At 29.7% G+C, this 13,974-nt stretch overlaps 1 protein-coding gene across 1 annotated transcript in view; it reads left to right on the forward strand.

Moving 5' to 3' along the window:
• Positions 1–7,810, forward strand: part of LOC115881390 (sorbitol dehydrogenase-like) — a 28,182-nt gene extending 20,372 nt beyond the window's left edge. The window contains exons 5-9 of the mRNA XM_030898848.1: positions 529–688; positions 3,860–4,044; positions 4,185–4,363; positions 7,263–7,384; positions 7,442–7,810. Of these exons, the coding sequence (XP_030754708.1) occupies positions 529–688; positions 3,860–4,044; positions 4,185–4,363; positions 7,263–7,384; positions 7,442–7,613 (818 nt within the window). The 3' untranslated portion in view covers positions 7,614–7,810. The remainder of the gene's footprint in view (positions 1–528; positions 689–3,859; positions 4,045–4,184; positions 4,364–7,262; positions 7,385–7,441) is intronic.
• Positions 7,811–13,974: the final 6,164 nt, after the last annotated feature.

The raw sequence follows: 13,974 nt of genomic DNA on the forward strand, positions 1-13,974 counted from the left end.
TATTGCACAGAGATTACAGTTGAGGGTTGGAACCTTTGGTATACCACCGGATACACCATAGCCGTAGGAAAAACATTTATCAAAAGTATAAATATCGCTTCAAGGCGGCTATGTTAAGAAAAATATGTACCACGCCACTGTTTGGAAGAATGGTCACAAATGGGTCACAATTTGGTCTCGTGTGCTATTTGTCCTTGAATTCTTAAGTCATTGATCGCTTAGGATGAATAAACTTAACTGAGAAAGAGAAGAAGAAGAAATACGTTCAAATATTATGATTAATATGCATGTAATTGTTAAATATATATAATAATATATAAACCCAAAAATATACAAACAAATTCAAAATTTTATAGATAATACTAAGAGGAACATTAGGATACAATAAATGAGACAAAGCATATTTAATTATAATTACATTAAAAATTATGAGTCAGTTTGAACATGTTTGTGTCAAAAGTTATTGAACGCTCTCTCTAGACTTCACCATTTTAAAATTAACTAATAATATAATGATTTATTTTACAGGTGACAAAGTAGCTATTGAACCTGGCGTACCTTGTAGAGTGTGTAATTATTGTAAGCTTGGAAGCTACAACTTATGCGCTGATATCTTCTTCTGTGCTACACCACCAGATGATGGAAACTTATCCAGATACTATGTTCACGCAGCTGATTTTTGTTACAAGTACGTTTCAGTTCAGATTTCGAAACTTTTATAAATCTTCACAATTACGTCTCAGACAATTTCTATAACGTATCGATTTTTTTATATCCAACAATCCAACACACTTTTGAATCACATTGAAAAAGGATATTTTTATTTTAATTGGTGATGGTATTTCACCAATTTAAGCAACGACGCAATTCATTTAAAATCATAAAAATAAACGATAATTTAGACACACATGCACTATCACTACTCCATATCACACCACAAAAGCAAAAATTTCATGGAACGAATGGCCACAATCAAATAATAATTTAAATGTGCTGAAGCTATATTTAAGAAACTGATTGACCATCTGGTTGTGCCCGAAATAATAAACTAGTTTGTTGTTGACTAGACAACCGGATTCGGTTCATTAATTGAAGTTGAATGAATGCAAATTGAATTTTTTTATTTATGATACGTGTCGCCAGAATACTTAAATTTTAAATTCATTGATATTAAAATAGATTGTTATTTTTTTTAAATACGCACATAAATAAAAATAGATCGGCTATAAGACAAATTTTTATGTTGTGTATTTTAAGGGGTGGTAGATCTCGATAAAAGAAACATATTTTCTCTTTATCGTTTTTCAAATAATTTCAAAATAACGGAGTTATTTTACTTTGAAAATTTCCAAAAAAATAATATTTTGCTCAAATTTTGAGAACCACTGGATCTTTTCTGGATTTTCTTCTTTGATTTTTTTGATTGTTTTTTACTAAAAGCTAAAAAAATACCAAAAAAATTTTCAAAAAATTCTGAATTTTTAAAAAAGTTTTTTTCTCGAAAAATACCTCATAGGCGTGTTTCTGGGGTTGAACTATACTACCAGTTAAAATACTTGCACTTATTTCTGGGACACCTTGTGTATGTATGTACATCACTTACACCACAGATAGTAGAAAATAAAGTTACTACCGTATGATCGAAAAAAAAAACGGGGCCAGCGATGGCTATGATATGAAGATCGCTGTTATTTTATATGTAAATACATGTTTTTTTTTTATATGAAATGTCATCGATTGTCATTTCCAAGCCAACTGGACGCCGTTTTTTTCGATCATAATGTATAATTCACAAAAAATAATAAGTATAAGAAATATATGCGTAGAAATTGTTCATGATGAATTTCAGAATTAAAATAATTGTAAGATATTTGAAGAAAATATATTTTGAGCAGGGTTGGCATGATTTAAATCAAGTGATTTTTTTAATTTGAATCATGTGATTGAATCAAATAAAAAAATCAACTTTTTTAAAACTTTACAGTAAATCGAAAAATCACTATAAAAATTATAAAAATGTGTCCTAGAAAACTATAAAAATAGTTCTATAACATATATACCCTATATCTATTCGTTAAATAAAATGTTACACTTGCTATTGTAACGTTTAAATGCGTTTAATAAATCGAAAAAAAATTGTAAATGTTATAAAACTATATAAAAATGATTTGTATAACACATATTCCTATTACATATATATTCATCAATTAAAATGTTGGACCGATTTTTGAAATAATTTCGTGTAAATCCATTAGACTTCTAAAGGGCAGGGATTTATTTTGAAATTTATGTACAAGTGACAAAAAAATGCTGTTCGAATAGATTTCATTCGCAACCTCTAGTGCAGAAAAAGGTTCTTTTGATGTTAGACTATATCTTCAAATCGTTGTCAGTCTTTTTATTTTACACTTTGACAATAGATAATACTAATTTCATTCTCGACTTAAGACTATTTCCGAACAATAATGTATTGTGTAAGGAGTAAAAATTATACTTTTTTTGACGAGGTTGTACTTTTGACGGACTAGCGTAAACAGGGACGCACAAAAATACATTTTTACTCCGAGTAGAATATACTATATTTTTACAAATTAAACATTACAAATAATTTTTTAATAAATTTCAAACGTTGCAAATAATATAAAAAGTAATGCTTTGTAAGTAATCGAGTAACAATTTGTACACTCGTTGAAATTGACGCTTAATATCAGTTTAATAATATATTTTGGTACTTTTGTGCTTAGGCGTAAAAGTGATGATTCAAAAAAATTCTTTTGATCTGAAGCGAGCGACTTTTTTGCAGAATATATTGGTGACCGATGTCTGGGAAAATGACACGCGCCGTAGAATTGTTAATGTTGTCAGTATTGGGCAGAGTTATGACGATTTAGCCATTTAGGATAAGAATTTAATGGGAATTAAGTCCTAATTATTTGGAAATCCGATTTAAATAATGTTTTCTATTAAAATCAAAAAAATCTGATTTAAATCAAAAAAATCTGATTTTTTTTATTTTTTTAAAAAAGCATGATTTTTTCCAACCCTGATTTTGAGCATAAGTTTTAAGTCCGCGGATAACTTATATCGGCATCGTCGTTGGAAACATATGAAATCGCATGCAAATTTTGAACTTGAAATTTTGAAAATTTGAAATCGCATGCAGAATTTGTCCAGATATTGGGTCCCCTGTTAATTTAAACCGTAGTTGTAAATAAGTTTTTAAAAGGTCTGCGTATGCTGAATACACATGCCAAATTTGAACAATTTTGGACAAGTCGATTTTATGTAATTTAAGAAAAATTGCATCTATTTTTAAATTAAAACTGAACAGGTAACAATGCAAAACCAGGTAAATGCCACCGTATTGTGATCCTATATTTTTTTCAATGTCAAATTGTATTTTCTAAACGTTAGGTTTTTGCCTCATTCGAACCAGTTTTAAATTACAAAAATTGGGGATTTTCATTTCAGAATCTCTAAGCGTAGATATTATAACATAGTAGTGTAGATAACACAACAAATTACATTTGACAAAGATAAAATCATAGGTTGACGACTCACTTTATATTGTATGATGATATTTGACTGGACTGGTTTTGCATTGTTACCTGTTCAGTTTTAATTTAAAAAATTTAAAAATGATGCTGTTTTTCTTAAACTACTTAAAATCCGCTATTCCAAAAGTGTTCAAATTTGGCATGTGTATTCAGCATAAGCAGACTTTAAAAAACCTATTTACGACTTACCTGTAAAATGAATAGGGGATCCAATATTGATACAGTTCCAAATTTGTATGGGATTTCCTATTTCCAAAGACGATGCACCACCACCTGGTATATATTGATTTGTTTTTCCTCAGATTGCCTCCAAATATGGACTTGGAAGACGGTGCTCTTATGGAACCTCTTTCAGTTGGTGTTCACGCAACTAAGAGAGGTAAGGTTCAAGTTGGAGACGTAGTTCTTATATTGGGAGCTGGACCTATTGGACTAGTAACACTCCTTTCCGCAAAAGCCATGGGAGCTTCAAAAATCATCATTACAGGTAATCAATCTTCCGACAAGAATCAAAAATTTTAAAATGTTCTTGTTTAAACTATCTGTGTCGCTACTACACAAAGCTTATTAAAACTTATAATATCTTAAAATCTTCCAAATGTATGTTTAATTATTTTATTCTATCAGATATCTTGGACATCAAACTACAAAAAGCCAAAGAATTGGGCGCACATTATACAATCAAAGTTGAAAGAGGATGGCAAGAAGATGATATTGTTGAAAAGATTAAGACACTTCTCGGAGAAGAACCCAACAAAACATTTGATTGTTCCGGAATTGAGCAAAACATCCGAATTGCACTTAAGGTAATAATTGTCTTCTCTAATATTAAGCGTTATTTATATATAGATCATACCAAATAAACTTTTAGTCACGTGATTAATATGGCAAATTGACATTATTTTACAGCAGAGCTATCATCCTAATCACTAGCGGAAAATTTAAATTCCAGTTAGTCAGCCCGGCGTCGAATATGTACATGGTTGGCAACAATGAATTTGATATTCGCACCGATGACGTAACTAAAAATTTATTTGGTATCGAATATGTATCTCATTGCTAGTGAAATAGAATACCCATTTAATTTGATATGGTTAATAAGTTAATCAACGACAATGTCATTTGGATGTCATTATGGCTTTCATAATAGCACTAGTGGCACTATTTCCATTTCTGTACCCCACAAAAAATCGAGTATGCTCTGTGTTGCGTCGACTAATATTGCCCATATTAGTATCATAGTATATGGGCACCTGATAATTTTGAATTTTAATTTTTGTGAGGATGCCTCTGATATTTTAAATTAAATCAAATCTCTTTGGATCGTTCCTCGTGTCGCTTCGTAGATTAAATTTTGAATGATACACGTTCGATACGAACTTTTTAATGAAACTTGTGTAACTAAGCCACTCGGCTAACGCCTCGTGGCTTAACGTTACACGCGTTTCATTATGATGTTCGTATCGAACTTGTATCATTAAATTCATTAATAACTATTATGAAACTTAATCTTCAAAACAGAGATTCTCTGATAATGCTATCTTAGTTTACAAAGTATAGGTAATAACAATTTAAATATAATGAATACGTTGGCAAAAAGTTCAATCTGTTCAACGAGAGGATACATGGCAGTGAGAGTTGTGTCTGTCATTTTAATTCACAACTAAATTATCTTTTCTGTAATTTTTTGTATGTCGTCTGTCAAAATCTTCCCTGGCTAGTTTAGATAGATCAGACTTTACCGCAAGTTACTCATTTAAAATATTATTAAAATTTTCTATCAAAATAAGCTATAGTCAAAGAGTAGATAAAACAAGAGACGACAGTGAACAAAGAAGTCGAATTTCACGAGAGAGACGCAGATATATTAAAATTTAAAGGTCCCATCAAGTCCCATTTTGTCTGTTGCCAAGTATATTTCTTTGAAAAATAAACAAGATTTTCTGAAAATAAATTAATCATATAAGAAGGATATAAGTAACGTATGTTAATACGGAAATGTAAATTTTTAGTTTAGGTTGGTTTAGGTTCTTTTTTCGCAATGTACTGATAATATCAAAGAAACAGAATGACTAAGTTGATCGATTTTAAAGATAAACAGATAAAATCTCAAAATCTGACAACGGCGTATTTTATTTAATCTAACCTATGATTTTAGGACGCTAATCAGCTGTGCTAATCAGGCCTAAACATAAACAAAACTGATTAGTTGTTTAAAGATAAACAGATAAAATCTCAAAATCTGACAACGGCGTATTTTATTTAATCTAACCTATGATTTTAGGACGCTAATCAGCTGTGCTAATCAGGCCTAAACATAAACAAAACTGATTAGTTGTTTTCTTGCATTTTTGCCTTTTTAAAGTGTGTTTTCAGAGTTTTCGTTTTTGTTGCGTACTAATTTGTAAATATTGTTAAATATGAATACTGAACAGGACACGAGTAGCAGGAAAAGACGAGATGGTGGCAATGTGTGTGTTTATAAAGACTGCAAAAATAGGTATTATTCTTCGACAAACATAATATTTCACTTTTTTCCAAAGGATCCTGAAAAGTATTTTTATAGAAATATACTATATAATTATGTTATTAAACTAAATGTAATCCATAGATCTAAGACATGGTTAGAAGCTTGTAATATATTTTTACAAAAAAAATTGAGCAACTCTATTTTTTTGTACATAAACTCCACATTGTGATTTTACACTTGTTCAAGTCCATATGTAAAAAAAATACACGTAAATAAAACATTTCTTACAAATCGACTTGGTCACTTTATCTTGTTTACCAACGATATACAAAATATTGCTTTTATTATCTTTATTCTCTGACAAATATGTTTCTAATTATAATTTATTTTATATAATATTCAGAAAACTCATTTTTTTTTCGTTTCTATTTATTTCTTTACCCATACAGTAACTATTTATAAGCTATACAGGCAAGTTTTAATAAGAGTCTATTTCAAATTTCCCGCGAAAATATTACGAAAATTTAAAGGGACAAGCAAGACGAGGTCACTCTCCCCGCCACTCAAACATGAAAGGTACCGCACGAACTGTCGTCTCTTGTCTTATCTACTCTTTGCTATAGTAAACGCCACGAATGTTTGGGAGTGATTCATCGGTCGTGGTCGCTACCATGTGAACTAATCTGTTCAAGGTCACATAAAACTTAATTCCAGTGCCGTGGTGTTTCAAGTCATATAATAATCAATATATATAATCTGTTGTAATTTGTTGTTTTAAACATATATTTGGTTATAAATATAAACTGGGATGCCCCATTGGTTGCGCTGCAAGCACACCAATGGACTGACGCACAAAAACGAACCAATCAAAGAAACGCGATATAGTATCGTCTTTGTCAATCACGCTAACATTTTAGAATAAGTAGGAGGAGCGCAGGCAGATGATTAGACCGGGCCTTTAAAAACCTACGTCTGCTGTTCAAATTTACGTTTTTAATGTAAAAATGATAGCGCGCGTGTCGATTCTAACTTCATAAAGCGATGAATCACTCCCAAACATTCGTGGCGTTTACTATAGTTTGTTATGGTGCAGATTTGCAACATTTGTATTAATTTTATATTAAAGATATTTTTTATTTACTGAACATGTTAGAACGTGTGTAAATTAAATATTAGAAACCTTTGTTAAACAGTCATTATGTCATTATAATAATATATCATTCTCTTTATTTTAGGTTACAAAAAGTAAAGGAGTGGTAGTATTAGTGGGAATGGGTCAATTTGAACAAAAATTGCCCCTAGCTGCCGCCATCTTCAGAGAAGTTGATATTAGAGGCGTATTTAGATATTGCAATGAGTAAGTTCTTTGTTTAAGATAATATTTCTATAATCTAATTACTTATACTCAATTTAGCTATCCTACGGCTATCGACATGGTGGCATCTGGAAAAATTAGCGTCAAACCTCTGATCACTCATCACTATCGTATTGAGGATTCCCTTAAAGCATTCCATACAGCTAAAACTCAAGAAGGAAACCCAATTAAAATTTTAATCCACGCAAATCCCAACTGGAAACCAAGTTAAAATATTTTTAACTGTGTATTTATACGAAAGCATGTACAAAGTAATTTTATAATAAATTCCAATTTATATTATTCTTAAAGTAGAATGTCTGTACATATAAAATGCGTTTTGTATTTGTTCTATGGATACAGATTTGAAGTTTATATGTATATTATTACATGTTAGAATAGAAAAAAATAGATGAGAATAAGTGTATATGTTTTTGTTTTATTTCGTTTGGAATTTAAAAATGTAATATTACCTAATGTTTTATGCAGAAACCATCTAATAAATAAAAATATTTTAGGCAATTGTTCCCAGCTATACAAGGTCTCTTAAATTATGAGACACCCTATATATAAGTTGCAGAAAAGCCTAAGCATACTATAAAACGCTGGAATTTTAAACAAAAGGGGAAAATATTACTTAGTAGATATATTTAATATGCCTAATTCTGATTAAACATTTTGCAAAGCGACTGAAAACAGATTAGATGTTATGCTATTTTTCAATTTTGAAAATATCAAAAGTTGGCATATATCATTCTATTATATCAAATAAAATAAAAAAAATTCGGAAAGTACCATAGTAATATACAAGAGTTATAGTAATTTCCGGTAAAACAGGAGGCCAACACGAAGCTAATTGAATGCCGGCAAACAATCCTGATTTATGTCATATACTAACATACCAAATCCCGTTTTTTATCTGAATAAATAAAAACAATTATAGGAGTAAGCTACTTTTTAAAAACACCCGGTATATACAACAACATAGATATACAGTATTGTCCGGGGTGTCCAATTTTGGTTGAAAAATAGAGTTTATATATTTTCGAGAAACTCATAGCAGGCCAGATCATATAATTTATAAATTAACAGGATGTTCCATTTGAGAAAACATAACTTTAGTTCATATCTTCAAGAATATTTTTTTAGTAAAAAATCAAACTACGCCACTGTATTCTATGTAAAAAGTTCTACAATAGACAGTTTTTACCTTCTCAATAACTTTCGCGGTAACAAAGACACTGGGGATGTCCCAAATTGCAAAATTTTCAAAAAAACCCTTCAAGCTCAGAAACGAAGAAGGCTAGGAAAATTTTGTTTACGGCATCTTTTATTTGATAAAATGTAAAAAGGTCTGTTCAAACCGCATCCTCCTATCTTCATTAATAACGAAGATACCGTATGATTTCAACCAAAATGGGACACCCTGTACATTGAAATTATAAATCATATTTTACAACTATTATGACGAAATCTTTTTGTAGGAGATTAAATTTGTTTTTGACTGTTGAATTTCTATTTATATTGTTTAATTTTCATAATATTTTAATTAGTTTTATATCTGTGTATCCAAATACCCAACTTTTTTTCCTGAGACACTATACAGGGGGAGTCTTAAATAGGTGCAAATATTTTTAGGGGTAGTATATTTCGACCTCGGGATCAAAACACGTCTATGAGGTTTTTTTTCGCGGAAAAAATATTTTGAAAATTTGGATTTTTGAAATTGGAAAATTTTTTTAGATTTTTTTTTTAATTTTTAGATAAAAAACATAATATAATCTTCATAATATGGCAACATAGGTAGTAGATTAAATTTACAAGAAAGAAACCCCAGAAAAGATCCAGCGGCAGCGATTGTCTAAATTTAAGCGAAAATATATTTTTTTAATTTTCAATGAAGAGAAAATAAGTTTATTTCATCGAGATATACGAGCCCTGAAAATATTTGCACTTATTTAAAACTCCCTCTGTATATTTCTCAAAGAAATTAAATATTATCTACGAAAAATTATTATTAAAAATAATATAATAAATTAATATTTTATTATTATTTTATTATTGAAATTTTATTCATCACAAGATATCGATATAAAAAATGCTAAACATATTTATTTTCATCTCCTTATAATTTTGCTAACTTTAAATTTGCTTCTGCGCCAGCGCCGGATATTGATTTGATCTCCCGACTTTGAACTCCCAGAAGCCTATCCAAATATTTTTTGAAATATTTATATTTTGTACAAGACGTAAATCTAAGCTTTAAAACTTCTTATGTCGACTGTATAATTAGCTACATAATATTCAAAAAAATTAGAATTATTTCTAATCTAAAAATTGACGTTCTACTCTATTGCTTTATTGCTCAGTTTGATTTTTGGTCCAGCGCATCCTCACCCGCCTCTGTATGAACAGTTGCCTGGGCGTAAACAAATAGAGCGGACATTTCCATTTTCTAATATAAAACACCATGATTTTGTTAAAAATTGCTTTAATAAGCTTCTTTCTAAATTATTGTTATGATAATTATTCTAACTAGATATTAATGACTCATTTATCATAATGTTAATATATTTGTGTATTATACATTTATGTATAGTATACATAAACATTTTAGGTACAAATAATATGTTCTTCCTACGTATATGAAAATTATAATTATTAGTATACAACTATTATAACGAATTATTTTTCTATATATTCGAATCTGTGCATGCACATTATGTTATTATTTTAGAAAAAATATTAATTAAAAAAAATAAATTAAAGAAGTTCGTTAGAATATTCTTAGTTATCCATTTATTTTTCTTTTATTTTTATTCTTCAATAACATATTTAGTAAAAATGATAAAATACAATTATTATCAATTATAACATAGTTAATATTAATAGATATTAATAATATATTATTTTATAATAATAACATATAAAAAAACTTTGCGTTGAATAAAACATAGAAAAAATAATAAAAACATAAGAGTAACTAAAAAACTTAAAGTAAATTATTATACCGGGAGCACTTCTCAAAAGTGGCTCACCTCTATAACTTTTTTATTTTTTCAGATAAAAAAACGAAATTTGGTATGTTAGTTTATGACATAAATTAGGATTGATTGATGTATTCAATTGTTTTTGATCACTTCCTGTTTCACCGGAAATGACTACAACTTTTGATTTTGAAATGGCACCCTCGGTATTTTTTTTACTTTATTCGGTAGAAAGTGACATTCTGAATAGAATGACATACCATATGTCAACTTTTGACATTCTCGCTTAAAACAAAATTGAATTTTAAAATTCAATCTAGAGTGCAAAGGTTATGTTAAAAACACTAATTATTAATCAAGGAGCCTTGGAAAAATAGATTTGACCGTCTAATGTTTTTAGTGTCTTGTCCTGGCCAGTTAGAAAATGCTCAAATCGTATTTTTAAAAATATATCAATTTTTTCAAATGGAACGAGGGTGGCTCATTAGCATATTTGGAAAAAGCATTTTTTTACGAATAATTTGGTACCACACACTTGGTATTTCGAGCCAAATTTTCGTTACTAACCGCAAGTTATAATTTCAAATAAATCATATACGAAAATGTCAAAAGTTGACATATGATAAGTCATTCTATTCAGAGTATTATTTTCTATCGAATAAAGTAAAAAAATACCGAAGGTGCCATTTAAAAATCAAGTTGCAGTCATTTCCGGTGAAACAGGAAGTGACCGAAAACAGTTGAATACCTCAATCAATCCTAATTTATGTCATATACTAACATACCAAATCTCGTTTTTTTAACTGTAAAAATAAAAGAGTTATAGGGGTGAGCCACTTTTGAGACGCACCCGGTATACTAGTTCAAGCTTGGCGCATCCGCCACGACATCATCATTTTTTTAATTAAATGAAAAACAAAAAATCCGGCGACGACAGTTTTTAGAAGAGCCAATTAGCTATCTTTTAGTAAAAAAAGCAACTTTCTAGAGCCAGTCGTTACTTCAGTAGAGACGACACAGATAAACATTAGCATTTTATATATGTAGATTTTTAACGATTAGAAAAAAATAATATTAGTATTAAATACCCGTATTATCAAAGAAAAAAAACGGCGTTAAGTTACCTTAGAAATGACGATCGAAATAACACCGATAGTTATTTCTAAGATAACTTTCTAAGATGATGTTTTTTTATCATACAGCATACTACACTGTATGCTGTCTGTACTCGTATACATACACCCAAGATACGTAATCGTTACAGTTCTACTAAACATTACTACCATATTAACCCCCGGTGTTTTCAGGTACGGATAGCGTGTTATAATCTGCCAGATATATTTTATTTGACGGATAGCAGAAAAACGCGTATCTTCACCTATAGATAACAGTATCTATTAGATAAATTAAACTTATCTCTCAGATATCCTATCTGGCGCCCCAACTGCCAAATAGTGCTTTATTTGTCGGTAGATGTATTAAATAGTCCTTATACTACTAAATTATAAGTCGGATACTGTTTAATAAGGATAAGTTCTTTACAATATGACAACACCGATTAGAGGCGAGGGAGCCTATTCATTCATTTTTATTACCTTGTAGTACGTGTCGCACGTGTGCGGTAAAGCTTTGTTGCCGCTATCTCCCCGGCTGTATTAACGCATTTTCTTAGCTTGTAGTCCTTAATGTTTATTTTATTGACTTTTCTGTTCAAAAACTATAAAATATGGTTCGCCAGTGCCAAATTTTGAAGAAATTTGACTTAAATAATCCATTTAAGTCTTGAAACGACTTTTTGACCGGTAGGCAACTCTCAATTTACCCATTGGGAGTCAGTGGCGTTGTTGTAGAAAGGCGCTTATTTAGATAATATTTTAGTAAAATGTAAAATCTGAATTTTTCTTTTACATTACATTATTTACTTACTTACATTGTAAATAAAAATCATAATTATAACCCTGTTAATAATTAATAATGTTTTTATTAAAAATATATTCCGGTTTATTCTAAAAATTATCTTCAGAATCTAAAATAACATACAAGAATTTTAAAATGATATTACATTATGAAACAATATTTTTTAATATATTAAGTCAAATTAAAGTGGCTCACCCCTATAACTTTTTTTATTTTTCAGATAAAAACAGATTTGTACAGTAGGTATATGACATAAATTAGGATTGATTGACGTATTCAATTGTTTTTTGGTCTCTTCCTGTTTCACCGAAATGATTACATCTTTTGATTTTTAAAGGCACCCTCGGTATATTGCTACTTTATTCGATAAAAAATGACACTCTGAATAGAATGACATATCATATGTCAACTTTTGACATTGTCGCTTAAAACATATCCTATTTTAAATGTCAATCCAGTTTTTTTCAATCCACTAAGTTTTAATCAAGGAGCCTTGGAAAAATAGTTTTGATCGTCTAATAGGTTTCGTGTCTTGTCTAGGCCCGTTAAAAGATGTACAAATCATATTTTTAATCATACATATGTCAATTTTTTCAAATGGAACAAGGGTGACTCATTAGCATATTTGGAAAAAGCATTTTTTTATGAATATATTGATACCACACACTTGGTATTTCGAGTCAAATTGTCGTTATGAACCGCGTGTTACAATTACAATTAAACCATATGCGAAAATGTCAAAAGTTGACATATGATATTTCATTCTATTCAGAGTGTCATTTTCTATCGAATAAAGTAGAAATATACCGAGGGTGCCGTTTAAAAATTAAAAGTTATAGTCATTTCCGGTGACACAGGAAGTGACCAAAAACAATTGAATGCGTCAATCAATCCTAATTTATTTCATATACTAACATACTAAATCTTGTTTTTTTATTTGAAAATATAAAAAAATTATGGGGATGAGCCACTTTTGAGCCGCACCCGGTATAATAAAGACAGTACCGAGTTAAATAAATGTAGTTTTTATTTTATCCACTTCCTATCACCTTCCTTGCTTTAATGGAACAGATTTATGTTTTCTCTAATTTACATAATAAGACATCACTTAACTAGAAAAAAAATTACAACAATCATTTTTTTTTCTCTCCCTGTCGCCGATTCTATTATATCTGTGGAATAGATCCGGTTTTGATTAATATTAGGGGTTGTAAATGTTTGACTAAAATTAATAATTTATTATTAATTTCAAAAATTACGTAATTTCGATTATAAAATTTCTTCTATAACGTGTATTTTATTATGTTTATCCTTTTCGGACTCTAAGACGTTTTTTCTAAACTTTTATGTAAAAAACCTGTCCTAAATCTTAATAAAATATAAAAACGTTTAAATACGATATATTTTTAATTTACTTATAGCTTCATTAAAATAAAAAAATTACCCGGCTATGATACGGAGAGTTCAGGTGTACTTGAGAAACGAAAGACAGTGTTGTGTTTCTCGGCAGAGTCGTCAGGGAACGACCGTTACGACAGAGACAACCTATCTATCGCTCGTGTCGCACCCGTTATAACCTAAAACAATAACACAACAATAACAAGACAGTGTCTGACCGCATGTTCCAGCTATTTATGAATGAGATGCTCAGTCTAATGCATACACCCAAGATACGTAATGGTTACAGTT

Source organism: Sitophilus oryzae, unplaced genomic scaffold (assembly GCF_002938485.1).
Source record: "Sitophilus oryzae breed Bouriz unplaced genomic scaffold, Soryzae_2.0 scaffold_1718_pilon_pilon, whole genome shotgun sequence".
NCBI classification, from domain to species: domain Eukaryota; kingdom Metazoa; phylum Arthropoda; class Insecta; order Coleoptera; family Curculionidae; genus Sitophilus; species Sitophilus oryzae.